This window comes from Lagopus muta, chromosome 1 (genome assembly GCF_023343835.1).
Source record: "Lagopus muta isolate bLagMut1 chromosome 1, bLagMut1 primary, whole genome shotgun sequence".
Lineage (NCBI taxonomy): Eukaryota > Metazoa > Chordata > Aves > Galliformes > Phasianidae > Lagopus > Lagopus muta.
In genome coordinates, this window is record NC_064433.1 from 6,859,308 (window position 1) to 6,887,234 (window position 27,927).

The 27,927-nt window shown below is 42.9% G+C and overlaps 1 protein-coding gene across 2 annotated transcripts; it reads right to left on the minus strand.

Annotated features, from left to right (window-relative positions):
* Window positions 1-3,850: 3,850 nt before the first annotated feature.
* On the minus strand, window positions 3,851-27,488 carry SEPHS1 (selenophosphate synthetase 1). 2 transcript variants are annotated; one of them, XM_048963162.1, is made up of 9 exons: window positions 27,329-27,488; window positions 24,312-24,573; window positions 21,162-21,265; window positions 17,659-17,766; window positions 16,724-16,878; window positions 15,822-15,912; window positions 12,397-12,496; window positions 10,586-10,798; window positions 3,851-5,179 (listed from the first exon to the last, which is right to left on the minus strand). In XM_048963162.1, the coding sequence occupies exons 2-9, from the start codon at window positions 24,502-24,504 to the stop codon at window positions 4,965-4,967; spliced, it is 1,179 nt and encodes a 392-aa protein (XP_048819119.1). In that variant the 5' UTR covers window positions 24,505-24,573; window positions 27,329-27,488; the 3' UTR covers window positions 3,851-4,964. The 2 variants fall into 2 exon arrangements, with proteins under 2 accessions (XP_048819119.1, XP_048819130.1); XM_048963173.1 differs by lacking the exon at window positions 27,329-27,488 and adding an exon at window positions 26,792-27,152.
* Between the last annotated feature and the right edge of the window lie 439 nt (window positions 27,489-27,927).

Sequence of the window (27,927 nt, forward strand, 5' to 3'; positions counted from 1 at the left end):
ACTGGATATTCTCAGATCATGGATGTATTAGTAGGAGACAATACGACCATAAAGCTTTCTCTCCTGCTGCCATGAGAGTCTCATGATGACTGCAAAAAGGTAAAAGCCATACTTGCCCTTATAAAGGGCAAGGGAAACTACAAGCTATACCTCAGTCTCCAAAAAGATTGAGGATAAGTTCTCTTGGATTTGCCATGTTCAGGTAAGGACAAGATGACTGGGAAAAACCTGTGCAGATTAACTTTGGTAATGTAGGCAAGTTGGGCCTCACTAATCTCACCATCTGTGAGAACAGCTGTGACAAAACAGCTCCTTGCACTAGGGCAGGCAGTGTTTACTTTGACAATTGGAAGGTTTTTGCCCTGTTGGGACAGGCAGACTCTTAAAAATTGGTGGAAAATTGGTTGAGCTGCTGGGCTCAAAGGGCTGCACTCAGCAGTACAAAATGCAGCTGGCTACACAGCAGCTTTGCAGAAGTCTCAACAGATGAGCTAAATATGAGCAATCAGTGTACACCTGCAATTAGTGATTTGTTTGGAAACCATTTTTATAGATCATCTAGTCCAACATCACTGCCATGAGGATGGAAAGGGCCAACTGCATTAGCAAGAGTACGGCCAGAGAACCAAAGGAAGCAAATCCTTCCTTCCAGTAGGCACCTGCAAGATTGCATCATCACTGTGTCTGGTTCTGTGCTCCCTAGTACACGGAAAGCAGTGAATCAAGTCCAGTGCAGGGATGGATGTAAGTCCATCAAAAGGATGGGGCTTGTGTATGTGATGCACAAGGAAAGGCTGAGAAAATAGTTCACTGGAAGAAGATCCTATAGTTGTCTGCAGGTACTTAGTAGGGGACAGAGAGAAGAAAGCCACTTTCTGAAGATTTGCAGTAAAACTAAGAGACAATAGGCACAAACCACAGCAAAGAAACTTCCTGCTAGACGCAAGGAGAAAACTATGCAGAATGGGAATGGTCAAACACTGGAAAAGGGGGTATGGAGAGAATGAGAAATGACCACTATTGGAGATACTGCACTGCACACAGGCCTGAGCAACCTAGTGTGACCTCGGGGCTGTCCTTGCTTTGGGCCAGGAGACCGCAAGGCATCTGCTGCATACCAAATTCCTTTTAATAAAGAATGCGTGTCTGAAGACAAATTTTTACCTTAGAAATATCAGGATTGTTTTCCTGTTGTTACCATATCTCCCTCTTTCAAGGTTGGAGGTTGGGGCAACAGCGTTCTCGTATCTTAAAAGTATGTCAACATGGCAAACAAAAGCACAAAACAGCACAGGCTGAGAAGTCAGCATTAGCTTCAACACATCTTAGGCAACCAAAGGAAACAACACTGCCTTCTGCAGAAGCAACAGCCTGCCTTCAGATCCTGGCTCCAGCTGAAACTTCAAGCTTAGGGCAACCCCTACCCACACACCGAGGCACTGCAGTTCAGCATCTCTCAAGCATGAGAAATACACCGAGGATTACAGCTGGCCCCAGCTTCTGCACTGTGGGTGGGCACCCATTCAAAGTAACTTTCACATCTCCCAAGCAGAAAACAGTTGGCCAGTCCTCAATTACTAGCAAAACTTCAGTTCAAAAAGAATACCTTAAAAAAAAAAAAATCCAAATTTATATGCCGTAGGTAATTTCAGAGTGTTATTTTCCTCTTATGCAGGAGAAAAGGAAAAAGCTGAGGAAACCAACACATTAGATAGAGATTCTAAAAGATGCTCCTCTCTATGAATACGTGCTACTTATCAATGGCATTGTCAGACTGGTGAGTTTTCCAACTATCAAAATTCTTCCTTTTCACTCTCTCCTGCTCTCACAACTTCGATGGAGTTCTGCAAGTCGCCTTCTCAGCAAGACTGTGATGGAAGCTGGTGCGTGCCGATACCTGCGTACATAAATGAAAGCACATTACATTTCTGTGACTACACAAAGCTAAGCAAAGTTCTATTTCTCATGGCTTTTTTTGATGCCAGAGCCTCAAAAAACTCTATTTAGAAAGGTATCAAAGTGCTGGAAGTATCTACTGATTGTTTAAAGCCTTGAACTTGCTAGCCCTCTTCATATGCAGTACTATTCATCACCCTATAGCTCAGGCCTGACCTACAGTCTTTTATTTAGCAAATGAAAGTTCTTACACAAATCACAGCAGTCCTTATCTGATACAGCAGTGATAACAGCAGACTTAGAAAACATCATCATTCACTCTGAATTGAGTGGCACATTCAGAAATACTCATACCAGCTCTGACCAGAGATAATACCACACCTCAGCTGCCTAGAGCCAGGAAGCACTTTACTATGCAAACTCCTGCCATCAGAAAACGAGAGGCTTTGGCTGGCATTTCACCTGGAAATGCTTTTGCTCACAGCAGCTGCAATGTGAAGTTTTCACAGAACATCCAGACCAAACAAAAAAAAAAGATTGCCCCAAAAAGGTTTTAGGAACACAAGAACTCGATTGATGTGATTGATGTGAATGTTCACTCACCTTGCTCGTGAAGCAGCCCTCCTCCACGCACCCTCACCCCTGCAGATAAGCTTCAAAGCCTTTCAAAGCACGTTTAGAAAAAGAGTTGGCTTCACACCTGATGGCAACTTATCACATAAGGACTGAAAAGCAGTTATCTAAAACCCAGTACATTTTCCTGCCTTGTTTAAAACACAGCCAATCTTTGTAACAAATGCTTCCACACAGCACTGACCACTCTGTACACATTTATCTTTTTTTCTTTAAATCTTACAAAGTAATCCACAGTGACAGCCCTCTCCTTGACCACAAAGAACAGAAGCCCAGCTACACGACTTTGTATCGGAATATAGAACTTCATAAAACTGCAGGGGGATAAAAAATAAATAATGACTTTTTTGCATAGATAACCAGTTTTGATGCTTTATTTTGGTGTTCAGAACTGCTGTGAAAACTCTTCAGTTATCTTCCCAGAGCAGCAAAGTCAAAAATTCAGTTACTGCTTTGAGGCTGTGTTGTGAACATAAAACTTACAGACCTGTTTTCCAGGAGAAGAATGATGTTCTAATTGTTTCACATTACTCACAAAAGAAAAAAAAAGAATTCCAACTCTTTACAAGGTGTCTGTTGAGAATACTACTGAATGAAAAAAGATGAGCCATGTTTTGCCCCAGGTGTCACCAGGACCAAAACTGAAAATTTAAGCCTTGCTTGATGCACAAGACAGATTCACCTGCAGGGAGTCATTTGTCATAGACAGAAGCCCTTGCTGTTCTTGCTGGTAGTGGTATTGATTATCAGCTGTTCTCTTCTTCCTGGTCTGAATATCAAGGAGCTAATTCCACAATCTGGGAGACTTTGTAAAAGAGCTGATTCCATGAAATGCACTCAGTTCCATAATGCTGAAGAATTGCATGGTATGCCTTGGCTCCTGTGGGTTGGCAGAGCAGAGTTAGCAGTGAATGTGCTACAACCAGGCAGCTCAACAAACCCTCAGAGGAAGGATGGGTTCAGCACTCCTTCGATTCACAGGGCTGCTCACAAACTCTTGCTCAGGTTGGAGGAGGCACAGCTAGGAGACTTGCAGAGGAAACAATCCAAAATCATTGCATGTGCTGTGCTGACAACCGAAATAAACGAAATGAAGCGGAAAACAGATTTGGAGATAACCTATCTGCCCCCATCCTGATGTGCAGGAGATGTTCTAGATTACCATGGGACATCACAGCTTGCAGAATCAACCAAAGGAGTAACAGCAACAATTGATATCATTACACTTGCAATAAAATAAAAAAAAAAAAAAAAAAAAAAAATAAAAATAAAAAAAGAGGATTTCTCCTCTTTCCACTTTGTAATTCAGGCAGGAATCAAAAAAGTTCATGCTTTTATACAAGAGCAATAAAAAAAATTAAATATTTATTTTGAATAACAAGCTAAAGTTCAAGCTGCAATGTTGGCAATGTAGATTTTAAACACAGATCACAAAAGCGTGCACAAAAATGTATTTGAGCAAAGAACAAAGTAATACTAAGAATTATACTAAACAGCTGCTGATTTTAAAGAAACAAAAAAGGCTTGTAATCACTATACAAAATATAAAATGTATTAAACACTACCATCCACAGAACAGAGGTTTATTTTAGCTTGATTATATTTAAAAATTATTTGTGAAGTTATTTATATAGTGAATTGTAAATGAATATTATACAGTAACCTCCTTTTGGTCTGCAAAACCTTTGTTGCACTATAGCACATCCAATCACATTGCAAAAAAATGATTTTTTTCCTTACCATCAATAAAGAAAAATCATTGATAATACAGTAAATGTTGTCAGGTCTACAAATAATGAAATTAAAAATGACTCCTTCGACTCTGAAGCTATTTCCATGCAAAGTCAGCACTTGCTCGTTTCAACAGAGTGCACTACACCAAGCAATGTCCAGGGTCATAGATGCTCTTGGTAAGACTAAACCTTACAAAATAAAAATAAAAATCAAAGATTGAATGTAGTCATGCAACCCTCTTACTACTGGGTATACCCACTGTGTTGCTTATCAAATTTATTGCCTTTCTGGAATATCACTCAAGGCATCCAAATTAGACCTATGATAAATATACACATAATGAAAGGACACAATGCTGTTTGACACTACTACTGGTAATGTCTGTGCTACGTGAAAGCACCTTTAAAAAGAGCCTATGCGGCAAGAGATAAGTGTCTAAAGATTCAAAATGAATCAACAGTATTGGATAACAATATAATTCTCAACTCAGAAGCTGCCTCAAGATTAGGTGCATCTTCAGTTAATGTAACAGGAAAAAAAGGCAATGGATTTTATTTCATTAATTGTATCCACTCATAAACTGACCTAAGGCCACCAGATGTGCAGACACAACAAATTTTCTTTTCTTTTTTACAGTTCTTTAAGTTGTAGGATGATAAAGGAATAGATCTATTTAAAAACAAACAGCTATTTCATCTCTATTAAGAGGTGGCACCAGGCGTTGGGTTCACGTTCTGAGTGGCCACCTGTGGTGCGACTTCAATGATTCGTGGCTTGTCTATGATTCTGGCCGTGCGGTTGCCCTTCTCTACAATGCCAATAATCCACGCTTGGTGACCCTCGCCGTATTTGGGAGACTTGATCTCGGCACAGAAACGTGCTGCCTGTTCTCGTGGTAAACAGATGAGGAGACCTCCTGCAAAGAAAAAAAGCAGCGCCTTTAATGTCTGTTTGCAGAGAATTTCAACCTTCGTCTGCCAAATTCCTCTTCAGACAAGCACTCGGTGACTTCATGGGTTCTGTCAAACTGCAGGACTCCAAGAAAGGACACAGTGGAAGCCTGTGAGCCTGTGCTTCACAGAAAGAAGTTTGTTCCTGAATTCAGTGTTTGGCGTGTACGTAAATCCAAATACACACAAAAGAGGCTGGCAAAAGGACATCACACTGATGCCAACAAATGACATCAGAAACAACACCAGCATTGTAAACTTCCAACAGAGGACTGCAAAGTGCCTCTACAAGAAGTACACACACAAGTGTTCTGGATAAAGGTCATGTTCAGATACCTATAACCACATACTGGCAGCAGCTGATTCTGCAAGTAATCTTATTGCCTTTGATGACATCATTCATCAAAATAGAAACTGTTACAAGAGAATGTAAAAGGCAGAAAATCAAACACAGGCTTGATCCAGAGCTGCCTCTGACAGTCAGTCCCTTTGACCCCATTGTTAGAGAGTTCCCCTTTAACCTTTTTTAGCCTTTCCCATAAAATCTTTTCTTACAGAGACAACAGAAAAATATCTATTTATAAATGCTTCTCAGAAGTAGCACAACAATTGGTTAGAAAAGTTGCTATTAAGTAAATTAAAGAACCTCTGCATTCTAAAATTCCCAAAGCACTGACAAGGTGATTCTGCAAGTATCATAGAATCACAGAATCACAGGGTTGGAAGGGACCTCAAGGATCACGAATCTCCAACCCCCCTGCCACAGGCAGGGCCACCAACCTCCCCATTTAATACCAGATCAGGCTGCCCAGGGCCCCATCCAACCTGGCCTTGAACACCTCCATGGACGGGGCATCCACAACCTCTCTGGGCAGCCTGTTCCAGCACCTCACCACTCTCTGTAAAGAACTGCCCCTTGACATCCAACCTAAATCTTCCCTCCTTCAACTTAAAACCATTTCCCCTTGTCTTACTACAAACACTAGAATGAGTTATTTGTTGTCAGCTCTAGCACAGATTTGCAGTGAGCTCTGATCAAGTCATTAAATATTTTGGTGTCACCCTCTCCTACAAAAAGTTACATATTTTTGGTACTATTTACCTTTCTTGCCATTTATGCTGCATTACAAATTTGTGAAGAACTGCAACACAGAGCAGCAAATTCATCTACAGGCGCCTAGTTAAACCTCCAAGGGTCTTGTGCTACAGGCAATTGATGCAGCCAACATCTGTAAAGTGCTGTATTCCAAGAGACAGCAGCCTCTTGTAAGGAACATCTGAGTATCCCCCACTGGAAGATGTTTTGGAGAATACAATCAATAGCTTGGATTTCCCCAAGCAGGAATTTGGGCACACACTAGAGCTTGCTTACTCTTTAGAACACTGATATCACCAGAGTGCCTGTGAGCTATCTAACAGTCTTGTCCTGGAGAAGGGCAGCACACCAGCAGCACAAATTGTGCCAGCACACTCTGAGCCAACCCTGGGCACAAAATGCCATATGCTGAGCCAGCCACTCTGGGCTTGGTGCCACCACCTCCTCCCTGCAGTCTTGTGGCCCAGTGGCTCTTGGACAGCATCTCAGAACCTTGGGCACTGCTATATTTGCTTTTCCAAGCTATGGGGAAGCAGCAACTACTGAACAAGAAAATTTATAAGGATACGTGGACATGTGAAAGTTAATCTTTTGGTTCTGTATGAAGCAAATGAGGTGCCATTGAGAAGAACACCTACCTCTCTCACAGAGATTTCTGAACTTAACATCCAGTTAACAGCAAAAAGCAGAAACACGACAGCATTACTCCACAGGTAACAGACAAATCAATTGCAAAGAAATTATGTGCCATTCCCATGACAGGCTCTAAATCAAATTGAAGAGCGACTTCTGCCAACTTTTGCTGCAGGTAAATCAGGGAAGAGATTTGTAAGTTTCTAAGAGTTTATAAGCAGAGTGCTAAGCAGTCAGAATGGAGGAGTGGAAGTATAGCAAGAAATAGCATGAGAATAATCTTTGTTATCTTTTTCCCATGCAGCCTTCCTGCAATTTTGTATCACTTGTATGGCCACCCTGTTAACATTCTTTAGCAAGAACAGAAAAATATACCTAATTCCAGTTTCCAGCTGAAACAGATACCTCCCATCTGCTGGCTATCCCTCACACTTTGATCTATAACCCTTAAGGAAGGCTATGAGCCTATCAGCAGTAGGCCTCTAGTCTGTGGCAACTACAATTACTTCTCTGGCAGGCTGACCAGTCCCTATAACCCTTTAGGTAAGTTCTAAGAGCTTCCACTACACGACTTGTGCTTCCAGCTGCTTTGAGTGCAAAAATCCCATACACAACTACAAAAAGTCTTCACCAGTGCAACATCACAGCCACCAGGAGTTTAAGTTGCTGCAACACAGCTATGGAAAATGAAGCAGAAGTGCCCCTCTGCACTGAAGATGCAGTATTTCAGGTTGTACCAAGTTTCAGAGGTCTGCATTCACCACTCCTGAAGACAAAGCAAACGGGCTGCAAACAAAGAACAAATGGCTGCAGTGGTTTGAGAGTTCATTGGATGCTTCTTTTTGGAGAGGAAAGGATGCAGATACTTGCTATCTGTTCTGGATTACTCTTCTAAAATCGTAAGGGTTTTTGCTAAGTTTTGAATATTGCTATTTTTAAACTGCTGTACTGCAAGCAGGGAACGGTTCCACAGAAAAAAAAAGCAGACTAGACAAAGCCTTGCAATTAAGAGATGATTTATGAACAGTTCATGAATCAAAATCAAAGTTTCCCTGCTTCTGCTGACAGCTCTCTCATCATGACAGCCCTTCTTTTCTATCCATTTATGTTCACAAGATGCATGGAAAGACTGCATTGTTGAGATACCTCTACTACACTAACAAAGCTGTCTGACACCTGATACCAGCTCCAAGAGCAGAACAGGACTGGCACAAATACACACACGCAAGAATATCCCATGCAGAATGGTTTTCTAACTTATTTCTGTGAGCAGTCAGTCTGATAAACAGAATGAGGTTCTTTAAGATAACCACGTGACTGCAACTTCAACCAAGGAGTTACCAAAAAGAGAGCACAAAATCATGTGAAACTGGAATTTTCAGAAAGCACATCATAAGCAGCAGTTCCTGGAGGATGGAACTGATGACATGAGATCTTTCCAACACTGGCTTTTGTCAACAGGTGCCCAGCAAATGTGCACTGGGAAAAAAACAAGTCTTAAAATCCGTTCAAATTGTTTTCCAGTACATTTCTCATTGCCTGCCCACTCTACTGAAAAACATCTGTTCACAAATGAAAAAGCTACAGCATTTCTGGAAGTTGAAGACATCAGAGCAAAAACGTACATTATATACTTCAGCATGGAGCAGCCCCCCTAAAAGGCATCCTCCCAACCGGACATACAGATACAGCAGGGCACACACTTGCCTCCATGAACATCAACCTTGGGACACAAAGTATGCAAACGTGTCAGACCATCCAGTGTTAAGCACAGAGCCAACGTACGCTGCATAGCCTTCAGGACACAGCTATCACATTCAGCTCTTATTTGGCTGACACTGCCCTGTAAGAAATCCCCACAGTAATTTTTAATGTAGGAACCCAGTGCTACGAAGAAATCCACATATATTTTTTGAGGTGCCCAATGCTCTCAAATAACCAGCTGTTTTATTCATCACCATCTATCTCTGTTGAAAGGTAAGCCAATTCAGAGTTTCAAAGGCACCTCTTGCTCTCATTCCCAAGAAGGATTTGGAAGTTGGCTGTTTTCCCCTTCTGAGTACTCTTGCAGCACTGCATACATCTGCATTGTTTTTACACTCTTTCAGTGAAATGACAGCCTTGTCCCCAGGGTGCAAAACGAGTCACCAATCTTAAGATTCAGGCACTCAGTTTGCAGCTAAACCATTCCATGCCAACTGCCACTTAGCCAAAAGAGCATCTTGGCTTTCAACTTCTACGCCTAAGCTATTTTTTAGCCTCTTTGTAACCGATAACAAATGCCCTGTATTCAGGGCGAGCAGCAGCATTACCTGCACACTGGTTACATGGACTCGTAGGTAGTAAGAAACTGTCCGGTGGTACCAACTGTATTTACAGTACTGTATTTACAGCTTGCCAAACAGCCATCACATATTTCTGGCCTCAGCTGACTGAAGCTGGATTTGAACTCTTCAAAGGGTTCATGTCCCATATCCTGTTACACATCATCCGAGCCACACACCCTCTGCAGGACAGAGCATCTGTTATAAACACAGATGGCTAAGGAACAATTCAGCAGATCATGGTAAGTCATGTATTCACTAGGGGAAAAGTTTATGGCTCTCACTGAGATGCTTCTTTCCAGATCTTCAGACTGTTTTGCTTCAAGGGGCCCCCTCTGTTGTGTACTGCAGAGAACTTGGATAATACTTTTGGAGAGCAGGAAGAGGGTGGGGAAAGGAGATAAGAGAAAAGACAGATTTGTTACTGTATCTTCTTCATTTCCCTAAGTGAACACACCACACTGAAGAAGAAAAACACAATGGAACAGAAGATTTGAGGGAAAAATGAAATACAGAGACTTTCAGCAGAAGATGGTGATTATTCCAGTAGGCAAAGTGGCCTACACTTACTAAGACAGCATTCAAACCACAGCATCAGAAGTTTTTAATAGCCTGAAGACTTCAAATGTTCATCTGAAACAAACTTGACGTTCATAGCCTGATTCTCATTTTGTCTCTATTCGCTGCCACTGCCAAGTGGCAGCTTTATTAAACAGAAAGCTCAAAAACTGAATGAGTCAGAGACTAAATTCCTTTCTTGCTTCTGCTTACAGTCCCTAACATCAGGTTTCATAAGCTTAAGGGAAAAACATCTGTATTCTTGATGATCATAGAGGAAGCCTCCCTCAGCCTCTGACACTGGCCCACTCAGCACTCAACTTCACACATTCATAATGAGAAATAAAAGCACAACTCATCTGATGAGGAAACCTACTGCATGTGGCTTGGCCTTTTGAGAACACCATGCCAGCTGTGCTGAGGCACTCGAGTATTCACTGTTCTGGAGTTAATAATTATGAGAAAAATAGGTATATCAAAAGAATTCAGAACCATCACTGACTTTCAACTGCAGAATGTTCCAGATGCCAAACACAGTAATGGTTTCTATAGTAGTGTTTCATAGGAACAGGATGGGAGTTTGGAAATTTGACTGAAGAACTTGACTGTGAACAGTTCTATGGCTAATGCTCTTTAACTTGACTAAAACTCAAACCAACCACGAATCTGAATGCAAAGTACAGCATTTATACATTTAATACGTTCTCATATTCTAACACGGATTTAAAAGGAAGGAAAAGGGTGGTTTAACTGTCACCTACCTGAAGTCTCTGGACAAGTCCCATGCATAAGGCCAAACATATTGCCACAAGCCTTACTGACAGCAGCCATCTTAGCAAGAACAGGAAGGTTATGAATAACAAAGGACACCTCATTTCGCTGCTGCTTGGCAAGGTTTTGTGCATGTCCCAGGATTCCAAACCCTGTGATGTCCGTAGCTGCATGTGCATTGAAAGTGTGCATAAGTCCAGCAGCTTCAAAAGAGGGAGAAAAACAATTAAAAAAAAATCAGGAAAAAGTATTGAGGAAAGCAACGTTTCAACAATATTATGCAGTTTGAATGTATACCTTCAATGTGAATCAGCTCTGCTTGCTGCTGAAATAAACTATGTAGGTGCTCCAAAAAAAAAAAAAAAAAAAAAAAGCCCACCCCAAACCTGTTTCTGAAAGGAACAGGAATTTCACCAAAACTGCATGCAGCCTTTAAGAAAATTCAATTTGTATTGAAGATATTAAATGATGCTGAAAATTGAATAATGCAGTTATATTTATGAGCACGCTCTATTAGACATGCACTACAAGTTTATATTAGCAGCCCATGATTAAGGAGTTTGCTCCAGTTTCAAACTTTCCCAAGTTGAGGATGAGAGGTTCTGAGTTCAGCTCTACCCTAAGGGCAAGGACAAGGTTCATCCTGTATCAGTTTTCCCACATCTGCATTCCCTGACAGACCAAGGAAAAAAAAATAAATTACACCAGCACTTAAAGTTCTGGACACTAAGCTGAGGAACTTAACAACAAATGCTGCAGGTCACAAGGGAAGGAAGGAGAGCTGGTGGATGGACAGGCACAGGCGGCCCAAAGTCCCCACCTCCCCATCAATGCAGTGGTGACATGCTTGGGCGTTTGCAACTACGGAGCCCTGGGCACCAGCAAGGCACCTCTGCATGCAGGACAACAGTTCCAGTTCTGAATATCTAAGCATTGCTAGAAGGGCCTGACAGAGGCGAGGGGAGAAAAACAAAACTAGGAATGTTTTGCCTGTCTTTGTTGTGTCCCAACACAGGAGCAGGGCTGAGTTACCTTCCATAAGACAATCCTGGTCATTTATTTATCCTGGAAGACTTTGTGAAAGAATGAAAAACCACTGGGATGATGTAATAAATACCAAATGAAATCTGAATAAATAGAAGATATATTTAACCACCTCCATTCGTTCAACTGAAAAGGAAACATCTAATTTTGTTCTTGGCTCATCTAAAGATATTTTGAACAACGGGAAATCTTGCCATAGAATTTCTATGGTAAAATATTACTCCTACCAAAATTAAAAGAAAAAAAAGGTGCCACACATTCTACACTTTGGGAAACACGTAAGATGGCAGAGGTGATAATCTAAAAAGTTAAATTGAAGTATACAAAAATTAAGAGCTTTTCTTTTTTTTATTCCATTTCCATTTATTTTAAACCAGTCAGGTCCTCCTGAGTTCTCCAGACACAAAAAATACAAATGAACAAATCCAATACATTTCCCTTAAAAAAAAAAAAAAATCTAATTCACTCCAGTGTTACCCACAACACTCATATGAGCCATAATCATCTCCAGCAGCATTTGTGACGTTGCTGTATAATTAAAAGAGGGCGTTTGATTTTAATTTGCGTGCTTCACAAACACTGAACAGCAGAAAGATGTGGCAGAAGGCAGGGATAATGCAGTTGTGTCACATTTCCCCATGGCAGTGAAATGAAATTAAGTATGGAACTGGAAAAGAAAAAAAAAAAAAAAAAAAGAACAAAAAAGAAAGCCCACCACAGTCCTTCCCCCTTCCACAACAGACACATTTCTTCTTACCTGTTCGATTCAGCCTTGCCATATTCATCATTGCTTCCTGGTATGCTAGTTCTACATCTTCCTGTGTTACCACTAGTTTGATTTTGTTCCATTTTTCTGGCTAATGGAGGAAAGAGCGAGACAATCTTCTTAGGCTTTTGTCTATTTTAAAACACATTTTTATCACTGAAAGTTCTGAACCAAAATGCACTTGGTTTGTTTTTTTATTTTAAACCTCAGCTTATGAATAATACAGTGTTTTACTCGGAGGTGCTGAAGCCTCCTGTTGTGTTTTCCCCTGCTTGCACCCATGTGAAGTTCATCTCAAGGTTTATGAAGCACCAAAGTACCTCAACCATTGCTCTCACTTGCAGAGTGGAGTGGAACAACCTACCCCATGCAAACAACTCCATCAGCACAGAACTCTCTGGCTTGAACTCTGCAACCAAATAATTTTTTTTTTTTTTTTTTTTTTTTGCTGGATGTTGAAATTCTTCATCTCTGGCTTGTTTTTTAAATATAAAGTTCTTCATTTCACATCTGGACCCTCTGATCAGGAAAGGCCACTGATATCCAGAAGTCTAGCTCTCAAGGATGTACACTGTGGCAGGACGTAATCACTCCAGTGAATTAGGATTAAGACAGTTTCATAAAATCTATTTACAATTTAATATCAACACATCCTTCCACCCCTTCCCAAATCTCACATGGATTCATGCCTTCATCACATGCTAAGCAACACTTTTCATCCCAAAAGGCTCTCATGATAATTTAGGAAATGGTACCTTATAAAGAGCAATTGTTTTGTTCAAAGCTGAAGTAATTCCAGATCCAGAAGGAAACAAAGCAACCATTTAACTGTTTAGATCAACACTGTACACTACTTTAATTTTCTTCCTTTTGCAAATAAAATAAAATTACAGAGAACTGAACTAAGAAAATTTTTAGACCTACAAAGCCTACACTGCTATTGCAAAGCATAAATGCATACAAAATTTCTTACTACCACAGGTGGAAAAACTGCTGAGAATTGTTGTATGATGCTGCACTGGCATCAAGAGGCTTGTCAAAGAGGATCTTATCCTTAACAAATGAGAACTGACTTCCAGTGGTGTAAGAAGGAACTCAGAAATGGAAAGAAGGGAAAGAGGCTGGTCAACCAAAACAAATCTTTTTGTTTTAAAGGCCAAGGAAGTACAGAAGTAAGACCAGGATTTCTGAAATTAGGTTGAACTTGGTTTGACCAAGTAAATAAGAAAAGCATTACTGTTACACACAGGACAGGATTAAGGTTATCCTTACTTCTGTTATGATTGAAAAACACAGCCATTTTATATTAGTTTTCAAAGTATGTTTTTGAGGCTGATCATGGAATGGAAACAGGTAAGAGTGGCAATCACAAATGTGGTGAAAGCAGGACTACAGGCTGAGAGGGGCACAAACACAGGCAGGCTGCAAATTAGACACAAATTACTCCCACTGTGACATCATACCATCATATACTGGCACAATGGGATCAGCAGACAGGAAACAAAGCCAAACTGTTCGCCCAAAAAACTTCAGAAGGCAGATTTAGACAGACCCTTCCCCTTCACAGATCTGTCATAGCAGAGACTAGTGAAGCCTTCCTGGAAAGGCAGATGGAAGCCTTTCATGCTTTTGAGCTACAAGAGAAAGAGACAAAGGGCTGCCAGTTCCCCGCTGCTGACTAATCACTGCACAACTCGGTAGCCAAATTCACACAGCTTCATCACCTCCAGCACATCCCTGACCGCGTTCCCCTACAGAGCCCAGCTCCCTGCAGCCTCTTTACAGCTTCTTTCCTTTGCATCCCACCACAGCTATTGCCAGCAACGTATCTGGGCCTTGATTGCAGCAATGCTGCCAGTAACCAAATACAGAGGGAAAAAAATTTGTCCTTTTTTGGATCATGCTTTCATTAAAGCAGCTATTGCATGGTTGGTGCCACAAATCATCCTTTAACAAGTCACCAGGAACTCACTCACAACTGCTCTGTATTTTTTCATTTTTTCTCCTCCAAACTTGTTTTGCAGTCATGTATCTCCACACCTTCCATTCCTCCCTGGCCCAGGCATAAGCTTGCTGTACTATGTTCCCTCTCCCACATACTTTTCAATACAAAGTCAAACTCCATACTGAAGCCTGATTTACAGCTGGGTTTGAGATGGGTAAGTCTAGTTCTATTTTCCTTCCTCTTTCACAAGACAAAGCTAAAGAAAGGGCAGCACTGATACTCAGAAATTTCTCACCACAAGCAAAGATATATGCTGTTTACTGTAATAAGAGAATTGATTTCCTTCTGTCCCCATTTTTCAGACCAGAAAGTGGTTTTGCTTGACAGTCAAGGAAATTACAAGTACTTGAAATATGTGGAAATTCAGAATGCTGTTAATTTGCAAGTCTGTTTGTCAGTAAAATAATAGATATGTAAAGGAGTGAGATTATGGCCAGAAAACAGGCTATAAAACATGTGTCTTTCTTCATTCGATTTTCCTATCAAGATTATCTGAGGCCTTGATCCCTGTATCTGTCTGGAAAATGCAGGATTCTGCAGAGGCCAAAAAGTCTGGGCCTTACCCTGCCCATTTCAGGGGAAACATTATTTGTCTGGTTGCTCACACTTCAGATTCCAGCACAGGTTGAAGCTGGTTCTCTCCCACTTTTGCTAACACAAGCTTTGGAATTAAAATCCAGACTAAATCAATTTCAGTTCACTCCTCTGCCTGTCTATTGGCTCAGTAGTCCCCAAAGCAGAAAAGAGGCATCTTTTAAAAACAAAAACTGAGCAGCTATAATTCTGAAGACATACACTGGGAGCCAGACAACATAAGCAGATGCCAATTTTGCAGTCACATTTCAGTTCAATAGTTACATTCTTGCCCGAAGTAACAGATGGAAATACATCTGCATACATAATGCAGCTACTATTATTCCTAGTGAATGCACAGGGTGACACATGTGAAAGGTAGAGATATTTCCACATACACAAGCAGAAAGTCTATGAATCCAGACAGGGCCTAACTGACACCAACCAGCTTTTGCCAACTATTTGGGCATGTGGAATAGGGCATAATTTCACCCAGGGTGCCAGTCTCTTGCACTGTTAGTCACCAACTCTGTTTATTACTGCAATGTCTGAGAACTAACTAAGAATTAGACCCAATTAAGATAGGCTCACTAAACTCACTAAAAATGGTAAGCTGTCTCGGTTCCAAAAGAACCTTGCATGTAAGAAGATAAGGCTGACACAACAAGGAGGAAGAAGAGGAATTAATTTCTATACCATTCCTGGCTGAGCACTCAATATACTCTTCATACTGAAAAGTAAATGCTGCAGTTTTTCATTCCGAGGTTTTGAGGGAATGGGGAAGGTCACCTTTACCTCCTGCCTCTTTTTCCTATTTTGTTTTTGGCAGTGTACTCACAATATCTAGCCACTGGTGGACGGCTACAGCCACTTGTGTTCCCAAGGGTTTAGTTAATACAAGCACATCTCCTGGCACTGCATTGTCTGGCCTGAAAGCAAAGAATTCATATATTAATTACAGAGTGAGAGTCACATGTTATTAGGAATAAGTGCTGATAATTAGATTTTCACAGACCCATGTATCTTATTGTGCAGATAAAAAAAAGACTAATTGCTGAATTTCCCTTTGGGATTCATTGCCAAGGGGTATCACTGAGCAAAAACACTGCAAACTTACTTAAAAGTACTAATCCTTCTTTCTTGGAATAGAACAAAACTGGCGATCAGACAAACACAAAATTACACCTTTTCTTTCAATGTACTGAAGATACAGTACAGAACAGTGGAGGAAAAAAAAAAAAACAATTTTGCTTACTCAGGACATAAAGTAAGCATCACTAGGATCACAAATAAATTCCTTTGTACAGTGCAGCATGCCACAGTGGGACATTCAAGACCAGCTACTGTTAATCAGCCAGAATGATGTAAGCACAGCAATTCTCCAGATCTCTGCAGCAATTAGCAGGTTAATTGGGAGGTATTTATACATGCATCTTATACTCTGACAGAAATTTATACCCCACAACTGCCTTCAAGACATGTACAGGTTAGAAGCTTAACTGTCCTGTCACAAGGAGAATAAGACCAAAAGATAGCAGGGGAAAAGTAAAAGCACATGCTGCTTAAAAAAAGCAAATAACAGACAGAAGAGATGCGGCACCTGCTCAGTGCTAAGGACAAATGCAGACAGGAGAAGGGACTGCTTTACTCAATGGGAGACAGAACACAGCATGGCATTTAAAGGATTTTCACTGTATCCCATCAGATCAATGCCTTTGATTGTCGAATGATTTAACTTACATTATAAATTCATTAGGCTGACAGACTGTTGTGGCCACTCCTCCTAAAACAATCCAGGGATTTAACACAGTTTGGCCACCAGTAACAGATGTTCCTGCCTCTTCTGCTGCATCTTTGAAACCCTGGATAATTAGAGGCATCACTTTGTCTCTTTCCTAGAGATCAAAACAGAAGTCAGAGTTCCATACACAGCAATGCTAGTCATTTCAAGACTGGTCTACGGCTTTAATCACTCAAGTCAAATCCCCTCAAGGCAAAAAGCTAATGACAGAAAAGCCAGCCTTGGGAAGAAGTCAGCCTGCAGAAACCACGTTATCCCATAAAGCCATGGTTTTACATTTCCTTGTAAAATGCGGAAGAAACATTCTCCAAAAGGTCACATAAAAGTAGAGAATTCAGAGAGTTCTGCAAACTCAGAACAACTATTCTGCTATTGTAATCAACTAAACCTGTAAAATTTCAAGTTAGTTTCTTCTAAGAATGAACAATCCTTTTTTTGCTAGAGCAAGCAATCAAACGTGCTGGTAACTGCCATCAAAAAGAAACTAAATTAAGAAAAAAAGAACCTAGTTCAGTTTCTTCTGCTTCAAAGAGATGCTACAAAGCTGGCACAAGGAAACCAAAAGTACCTATCCAAATTAATACATCAATTGGTAATCAATTCCTGCCTTGAAGCACAGTAAACAGGAGCAGAAACTCCATTTCTGTGGGGATCACAAAACTGCAGCAGATTATGGAGCCACAGAAAACTGAAGTTTTAGCAAATAATCTCAGAGTTTATGAGGCAAGACTTGCACTTCGAACTGAGGAAGTGACTGAACCACCTCTTCTTTAAAAAGATTCAAAGTTTGAGGAGAAAACACTAAAGCTGCATACATTCTAAGTATGTATAGTTGTTTGGGTCCTTCTTCAGAAGCAGATACCCCAAATCTTACCCTGTCTGTCATTTTATTGCTGACTCCAAGGAGCATCAACATGTTGTCGCATTCTGTGACCCCCATGGCATAAAGGTCACTTAAGACATTGGCACATGCTATCCGTCCCTGAAAAAGAAAGGAGAAAGAAAGAAAGAAAAAAAATCTGCATAAGTTCAGACAAACACCTGCCACAAAAAAAAAAACCAAGCTTCTCTGCATGAGTTTTGATTCAGACAGCTGCTTATTCTACAGGTTGCTCAGCTCCTGAAATCCATCCATAGGCATGGCATGATCCATCACATGCAAAGCGTCCATCTAAAAATGCAGATGGCAGCTCCTTTGACAGGGAAGGTCAGAACTCGTCCCAGCTGTTACGGTGCATTTATTTACAGCTACAAGGAAGCTAATCTGGCAAGTGAAAATTAGTTGCTTCTGGATTGGAGTAACTAGGAGATGGGGATGTGGATGAGAAAGCTGTTTGTTCCCCTGCACCACCCCTGAAGCCATGCTTACTCTCCAGTTTTCAGGACAGTACTCTTCCTTTCAGAGGACACAGCTTGCCTCTCAGGTGCTTTTCCTGTTAGGATGTCACTAATGAGCTGCCTGCAGAAGGCACACATGTTCAGGTCTGCCATAGGTGGCCCTGACACCACTTAGGAGCACACACAGCTGCTGAGGTGATGCACCTGTCTGTGCCCCATCACTTGTATGGTGCGAGAGACGTCCCTTCTCTGCTCCTTTTTCAAACAACAGGATAATGCTGAATTTTGCTACAGCAAATACGTTTGTATTAATTTCTGTGTGAGCACACATCACTAACAAAACTTTGTTCAAGAGGCCTCGTCTTCTGTCAAAGGTTGCTCTAATAAATCCTGACACTGACAGGACTCAGAAGGGTAACGACCTTAACTACTCCAATTTTGCTAAATTAATGGATCCGAGTTTCTCAGCAAGTCAGGTTTTGTTGAGTGTAAAGCCACTAAAAATGAGACAAGTGTCCTGATGAAGACGTAACTTCCCAACGCAGGATATGTCTTTAGGGATGGGAAATGATTTTAAAACACAAATTCTGTTTTGTCAATCTGGAAGACTCCGTGCATTTTGTTTAAAAAGCTGCAAAACTGTACTTGACATCTGGTTCTATGATCTTAAACCTGTGTTTTTCATAAAGTTCAGAGGCGATATCATCACGATAAAAGCAATGTGCTTATTCAACACCGTTTGGACTACAGAAATATGCTTTAGTTGCAGACAGATTTATGGGGCAGAGGGAGAAAAAGAAGAAAGACATTTAAACACATTTCTACCATCTCCAGGACATTAAAATCTAATCACACATTCAGAGTTCTTTGCAATAATTAGTATTAGCAGGCAGTTGCTTTACTTTCTGATGACACGAAATAACACCTCCAAATCACAATTGAATATAATCAAGTTTTTCATAAATTCAAGAGCTTCCATTGGCATTGAGGGACTCCCTTGTGTATTTAGAAATCAGAATACGTTTTAATTTATATCTCAGACTATGAAGAGAAGAATGAGCAAGGGATCGCAAAGTTAGATGGCTATTTGCTGTTACGCTTCTGGATGTTTACCAATACCACAGCCTGTCACTTTCCTTTTCTGGAAGGGGACTATTCAACCATCCTTCACTATTTTCAGTATTTATCAAACCAACTGCTGGTTCACACCCTCTTAAGGAATGACAGATAAGTTCCTAAACTCACAGTGACAACAGCTCTCTACTCTAGCAGTCCAAGGTCAGCGCAGTGCTGCTTTTGCCAGTTGGCAATGCCATTAAGGGAACGGACTTGGAGAGTGCAAGCAACGAGTCCCAAGCAGCAGAGGGAACTAAATGTGGCTTATGAATGTCAATAGAAGTAATGGGATTCACAGATGGGTCAGCCTAGCTGTGCCCCAAACATCACCTAAGACATGACTCATTGAAACACAAGAATCCACTGGTAATTCTATAAACTATACAGGCAAAAGATGGAATATCAGCCCCCTGTCCTCAGTGTCCAGTGAAGATTCTTAAAAGAGCGCCAAAAAGTTCCCTGTAAGAGAGAAGACCAGCCAGTTCCCTGCTCCTGTATTCCAAAAGGCCTCTCCACGGTGCCACAAAGAGGGGCCAGCACCAGTTCTACTACTGGAATCTTTATACCACTAAGCCTGGTTTCCAACTTTCCCAGTCTCAGATCACGTAAACTGAAAAGCCCCATGGTAGATACAAATTTTACAGCCATACATTCTAGCGATAATTCAGACAACACACATCAGGTGTTCTCAAAAACAGAGCTGAAGAAAAGGGGTCAGGAAGGATCTAGGCTAGCAAGAGGGAAAGTAGGAATTGGCAAGGCAGCAGCAGCCTGTCCTGAAAAGCACAGATGTGTCCAGAGCACACTGCTTTATGAAGCCAGGTCACAAACCAGGATTCCTGAGTCTAAGGGTTTTACGGAGAGTTGTATTTGCCTCTCCTTCGAATCACATTGGTCTACAAAAGAAAAAAAGCCATTGGAGTGAAATTAACATTGAAAAGAAAGAAAATGAAGGACTTGAGAGTTAGGAAATGCTGACGTTATAGCTGATGGTGCCTGTGGATCACAGTGCAGACTGACTAACATGCAATCACAGAAGCTGGACTAAGGCCAAATTTACATTCCACTCCTATCACACTGGCCTAAACCTCATCTGTACACAGACCCACGTTTCCCTACTGCAGCACCTCAATAATCCCTTTGTATCCCCGATGCCATTCACCACAACCTCCTCATGCCACCCCTTATAAATTTTTGTTACAAGGTGAGAAAAGTTTCTCAGCATGGTTCAAACCTACTGAGCAGCTCTCAAAGAACGACCAACAAAACAACACAAGAACATGCAATCATATAAACAGTAAAAGCACTGCCTAGTGCAAACAATCAAATTCCAATTACAGGAGACACATCTCTTAACTTCCATTTAGTGAACACTTGTTGGAGAGCTCCTTACAGCACTACGAGGGCCTTTTTAAACATACTTGTTTTCTCACTATCTTCTGTTCAAGTCAATGCTTGAGATAGGAAAACCAAAGTTCACAAAGCACTCTGAAGTTGCCAGGTGCTATTACCAACTCCTGTCATTTCAGCTTTTCTAGTTGTAACATGTTACCTGGTTATTTCAGAACCTCAAAAAAGGCAAACTACTGTATGGTTCTCCTAAGTGAAGCTTCCTGTCTGCTGCTTTGTAGCTCCCCTTTAGGGCTTTTTCAAGCCAAATCTCACAGAAGAGACAGAGGAAAATTTAAATTCAGCTTTCATCTACAGCAAAAGTTCTGCAGTATTTGTGGCTGCCATGGAAAGGACTGCAGGATCAAACATCACCCTTCCCTTTTCACTTGCATTTGGGAAAGACCCTGAACGCAGTTATCAAACAGTTACTGCTGCACATCTAGGAAAAAAAGGTCAAAATTGCCATCAGATTGGTGAGATCAAACCAAATCAACAATATATTTAACTAACAATTCAATTTAGCCAACTTACCATCATATAAGGATCATCCACAATAGGATAAATATAATCTGTTGTCTGAACCAACGACAAACCTCCATGTCTTAATGGAATAACACAAGTGTCCATCCCAATTCCTGCAAAGAGAGAAATCCATCACTGAGGTGAGCAACTTTATCCTCAGTTGTCTGTTGGTCCTTACAAGAGACCTTACAGAACACTGCTGGGAAATACAGCCCTCAGTACTGCCTGGGTAAAGGCAACAAACCCCTTCCTTGGGAAAGCACATCACACAAGCGAGGAAGCACAGGCAAAGAATGAGAACTCCTGACCAGAACAGAGCAGAGGTGTAAATAGCTAAAAGCAAGAACGAAACTACAACATTTTTCAGTTTATTGCAGTACAGTAACTACAGTAAGTACAGTAACAGGAGTGCAATGCACTCCTTTTAAGAATGCCTGTGCTTGTATGTATGTTAAAAGTGAAGAGGAACTCCATAAATCAGTGTTGACAAAAGTAAACAGGGTTTCCTGTCACTCCTAACTCAACAAAAACACGGTGACAGTTTTAAAAGGGTACAGTCTCTCATACAGAGCACTACCTCACTTCAGGTGAAACAGAAAGCACCACAGATCACAGCTGAGGCCCTTGGTCAAAGAGGATTCACCCACTTGGAGAAATCCTGCAACAGTGTACCCTCACCTTCTGGGAGGATGAAAGGCAGCAAGCTCATCTGTCAGACAGGGAAACACTTGGGAGAACAGCAATGCCACAAATGCAGCCTTCTCTAACTGCGGACACTCAAACAGAATAAGCAATATTAAAACCTCCAGGCATTCGCTGTGATGCAGAAGCATGTACAAAAGTGGCAGGTCACACAGTAAAGCACACTAGCTGCCCATGCCCCCATCGATTATCTCCAGCCTAGAGGCGGCAGCAGGAAGCCTGCCTCCTTCCTAGGCTGACAGCAAGGTGCCCGGCACCGCTTTGTATACCCAACAGGGCAGGGCTCCTCAAAACAAGCACTCTTCAGGGAGCAGATGTCACACAGCAACTTTCCTCCAGGTACAAACAAAACACACTCCTACCCAGAGCTACAAGCATTTGGCAGTCCTTGCCAGGAACAGTGAGCCGCTGTCATCTGAGCTCCTGCTAAGGACACAGAGCAGAAGGCAGAGGCTGCAGAGGCAGAGAGCTGCAGAGACACAAGGCCTTGCCTCAGAAAAGAAGAGATACTCAGAAGCAGTCATTTAGGGCTCTCCATCCTCTGCTTAAGCCAGCAAGCTGCTATGCATGATGCTCAGCCTCTCCAGAGAAGCACATATAAACTGATAAAGAGGACTGGCTCACACACAGAGCCCTCAGCTCACCTTTTCATGCCATAACATTGAAGGACTGACTCTGTGCTGTTTCTGACACTCAGGCACCATGGGCTTTCTGAGGCTACATTTACTTCCACGCAAGAAAACCCAAACAAACAAACAAAAAAACAACAAAGAGGGCTGATATATAAGCAGCTATTTAAAGAGGTGACTGAAAACAGTGACCTGAAGGTCTGCAACAGCTCAGGGAATTCCTACCAAACCTGCAGTTTCTTACCCATGGATACACTCACAGGCACAAGACTGCTCTGGGTAACACCACTTGTAAAAGTGAGGGATGCTGAGCCTGTAAGAGGTAATTTCCCTTTTGACTGTATCTCAAAAGAACTGTGCATACCACAAAGGCTGTAAAGTTACCTGCCTATCCCTTTTAAGCAAAAGGCATTAAAGGCAATTAACACCTAACTTATCTAAGGACAAACTTCTTAAAGAGATTCTCTCACTGAAAGTGCATATTTAAGACATCTGCTTTCTCCACCTTCCAGTACTAAGAGATTTCCTGTTACATAATAACACACATGTGTATTGATGGCATTTGTCTGCTTTTTACCTTTCCATACATCTGGACAAGCAAAATCTATCAGTAACCCCACTACTGGTTACAGCCTATAAGCTTATAAGGCAAAAAAGCTACAAAATTAAACCAAACTATTACCGAAATTAGAAACTTGCCAAAATGAAATGTTGCTGCAAGTAACATTTAATTTAGAGAAAACACACATAAATAGCAATTTAAGAATAAAACAAACAGTAAGTGTCCCTCATTAGGCAATATTAAATTGTAGTGCCATCCCAGTTTGACACACAATTACTGCTTATTTATTTCATACAAAGATTGCTATTGTCTAAGAAAGGGCTCCTTACGATCTCCTGTAGAATTCAATACTGGAATAATGGCTTGCAACCTGTTACTCTGCTAACAGGTAATTTGCCATATTAAAATAATTTCAAATAATGCTGTTGAATACTAAACTGATAATTAAATAACTGCAGAATAAATACTACACTGATATTCCTAAGTTGATGAAAAAATCCATTCTGCGTTGTGGAGATCGACCACACAGGGCTGAGTAAATAGGCAAACAGAACACAAAATGCCATTAAACACGTTACATACATTCATTTCTCTACATCAATGTTAGGTACAGTAGCTGGTATCAAAATACCTACGTTTGCCCTGTTCCCCACGTAGGTAGCTTGTGCAGGTTGTTTTCCCTTATTGCTTGCATCACTGTGCAATACCAAAGAGAAAGTGAAGCTGGCAAGAACACAGATCTTGGAAAGAGCCCTTCCCAGGCAGCTTCTACAGGTGAGCAAAAGTTAAGAGTGGGGTAAAACGAGAGGACTGAAAGGAAAAAAATCACAGCTGTGAAACAATCCGCTCCCAGTCCCTCATGTTCTCTGCCCCAGGAATGAGGGGAAGGGAGAAGGGAATTTCACCTTTAAGTCAACTAAGGTCTATTCATCGCACAGGTTTAAGAGCACAGTGTACTACTTTAATGTTCTGGATGTTAACTGACACTATTTCAGCTTGGAAAGCGTCTACCAGGAAGAGGGAGGAGGAGACCAATTCCCAAGCACGTCCCTGTTGCTCTGGCCATCCCTGACCATTTTTTGTTCATAACTGAGTGCACCACAGGACATTAAACAATACTGTTCTCGTGTCCTCGATGCCAACCAGATTACTCTTCAGATTTCTGAGCGATGAGCATGCATTACACAACGTACAATTCTCAAACATTAAACAAATACGCAGACAAAACAGACAGGATCACACGCAACTAGAGGAGCAACTACTTACCCAGCCTGGGCATGACTGCCCCCAGGAACTGTTCATCTTCCTGAAAATGGTTTTCTTGTAGAGATTCGAGCAGCTTCTGTAAAACATCCTGAGGCACTTTGCAGCCTGTGCCCTTCAGCTCCGTGAAGCGGGTCAAGCGGAAGCTCTTGTCCAGTTCGTAGCTCTCTGGGTTAAATGTCTCTCGAACAGACATGGTTCTCTCCCACAGAGTGCTGGCCTTTCCCTCCCCAGAACAATGGTGTTGGTCTCCCTGCTGATCAGTCTAATTGAAAAAATTGGGAACATTAGAAAGTCCTAAGGCCTGCAGTACAACGGGCTTTCCCACATAGAGCGAGTTAAAAAGAGAAAAGTGCAAGAAATGACAGTTCCCAGAGCACTGGAGTCAATTTCCAAAAGGAAACATGGGCCCTCATACTGCAACACACTCAGCAGAGACATCTATTTGCACTCAACACAGTGCAGGACTGTACTTTCAGCCATTCATGTATTAATCACATAAGTAAGACTTTTCAAATAACAGCTCAGCTTCAGTTCTGATGTAAGAAGCTGAAACTCCATAATATACCTGTTCTCCTTGGGGGAAAACAGCCCTGGTGTTACGTCGGTACAGGTAGCAGAGGAACAAAGCTGTATGTAATCAGCTTGCTTTACCTACAAACATCTAGTTTACAGCATGCCTACAGACATAAGAACACTGAAATCTTCCTGGCCCCTCCAGCCCTTTCTTAGTTATCCAAGGATACTGAGAACACACAGAGGTTTGGCCATTAGAATGGTAATGCAAAAAGAAAAAATGATGCAACTCATTTAATAAAATTCTTAACAATGCACATCTAATTTTAGAACGTTTTTCCACTCTGACTCACATGCAACATAGTCCAAAACTAATAGAGGCCTAACTGAAAGGCTGACTTCTAAACAGGAACGGATAACATACAACACTATCCATCTGCCCTGGAGAAAAAGCTTTCAAGAATCTCTACAAGCAACCTGTATGCTGTGGTTTCCTAGAAAGCAAAGATCCTGCCTCACAACAGCAAGAGGAAGAGAGACGATATCTCAGAGAGACGATTGTGCTGTTTGGAGCTTCAGCTGAAAAGGAAAAACTGACAGCAGTATCAGTGAGTTCAGCAGCACTAAAAGTAAGAAGTAAACCTGCTGGCTGTGTAACCCGTCCACCCTATCCACCACTTATTACTGATTATATCAGTGACATATACCTTGAAGTCTACTACTTTGCAGAATATATTTTGTCAGTTTTAGGTCTGGAGCCCTGCACAGGGTTTTCCCTCCTTCTCTGAGAGGCGTTTTGCTTCATTACAACAAATCCCACAGCCTGGGCTCGGCTGGGATCCAAACTCAGTTACCCGGACGTGTCTTGGAAGAGCAATGAGTTCAGCTCATAATTGGAAGGCAGCAGCATGAGGCACTGAGCATTTGCAATAAAAAAAAAAAAAAAAAAAAAAAAAAAATATACAAGCTGGAAAACAACAGAAAGCAGAGACAAGGGCTTTTCAAGTAGAGTTGGGTTGCACGGCTTTTTTTGTTTGTTTGTTTTTAAACACTCCATTCGAATAAACTCCAGCAGCGTACAAGCAGCAGCAATGTATGCATCATCCCACAGGAACCCTTTCCCCTACATTTCTGTGCTCAGCAACCCCTGCCCACTTACACAGGGAAGCAGTCACGTAAGGTTTGAAAGACCACTACGATCATCTAGCTCAACCACCTGCCCACCCCCACCATGCCCATTAACCATGTCCCTCTGTGTTACTTCTACCCCTTCCTTGAACACCTCCAGCAACAGTGACTCCACCACCTCCCTGGGCAGCCTGTTCCAATGCATCACCACTCTTTCTGACAAGAAAGCTTCCTAATATCCAACCGGAACCTCCTCTGGTGCAACATAAGGCCATTCCTTCTCATCATATTGCTGTTACCTGGGAGCAGAGGCCGATCCCCCCCCCCCCCCCACCACAACCTCCTTCAGACAGTTACAGAGAGTAGTAAGGTCTCCCCTGAGCCTCCTCCAGATAAACAATCCCAGTTCCCTCAGCTGCTCCTCATCACATTTGTGCTCCAGACCCCTCACAGCTTCATTGCCTTTCTCCGGACACACCCCAGTCCCTCAGTGCCTTTCCCACTGTGAGGAACCCAAACGTGAGCACAGCACTGAGGCGCGGCCTAAACACTCACAGCCCACCAGGAACTCCAGACAAATCTGCGAGACGCAACCTGAGTCTGCAAGCAGAGAGTGAAAGAGCCGAGCCGAGTTTATTGAAAGCATCCACGGTAACTTTTTATTAAAGACCTGCGGAAAGCCGCACGGAGCGATTCGCGGGACCGAGCTCCTCGTGCAGCCCTCCTGCTCCTCAGCACTCACACAACTGCTCGGGTTGGAAGGGACCTCCATTGTCACCCTCGTCAACCCTCGCCTCCCTACAGAGCGGAACGAGCAGAGCAAAGCGCCGCGTACCTACCGCTGAGCGGGCGCCAGGCACCAAAAGGGGCCGGAGCCGGGCGGCTCCCAGCGGCGTGGGCACCGCGAGGCCGAGCGCTGCGGAGGGACATGGCTCGGGGACCGGCGGCCGGACGGGGCTCTTCTTTGTGCGGTAGGAAGAAGAGGAGGATGAGAAGTTGCGCCCGCCGCTCCGTTCGGCCCCCTCGGGAGCGCGCCTCACACAGCGCCGTGCGCGCGCCCCAACGGCCGCGGCGAGGCAAAGCGGAGGGGGGGGGGGGAGTGCGAGGGAAATAAAAATGTCGGCGGGTGAAAAATTTAACCCGTCCGGTGCCGGCGCTCCGAGGAGCCGCTCGTAACATCGCCGCCGCCGCTCCGTCCCCCCTCAAGGATTGAGGGAAGGCGCGGGGCCCGGCGGCCTTAGCGCGCACCTCGGGGCCCGGCCGTGCGGCGCCGCGACGGCGGAGGCGAATTCCCCTTTAAATCTCCCCGCCTCGCCCCCCCCCCCCTCCCCCCTTCTCCCTCACTCCTTCCCTCCCTCCCCAGGTCTCCCTCTTACCGGCTCTCCTCCTCCTCGCCCTCCACCTCCTCCCGCGAACGGGACTCCCGGCCCAGTCCCACAATGCACCGGGCGCGCCGGGCTCCCTCAGCGCCGCCTGAATAGAAATGCCGCCGCCGCCGGGCAGGGGGGGGTTAAACCGCCCCCCCCCCCCAACCTCCACGCGCAACGCCCTCCGCGCGCGCCTCCCCGCGGCCGCGCGCACGCCGCGCCCCCCTCCTCCCCGCTTCCCGCCCCCTTCTCCCCCCCCCCAACCTTCCCGCGCAGCCTTCCCGCGCATGCGTGCTGCTCCACGCGGGTGGGCGCGCTTGTGCCGCGGTGCGGGGTTTGCTTGGCGGGTGCGGGGCGTGCAGTGCAGTGCAATGTAATGCAATGCAACCCACTTCTTGTCAGGGAGGTCCTGACAAAAACCCAGTTTTTGCAAGGAGGGTGCATGCAGTCCAGCACACAGTCCTGTTTTTGCAAAGGAAATACGTGCAGTGGACGCAATTTCTCCTAAGGGAGAATGCATACAGTGCTGCTCGATTTTTGCAAGAAGGGTGCATGGAATCCAGCGTCGTTTTTGCAAGGGGGGGTGGGAGGGGCATGTGTTCTGGCCC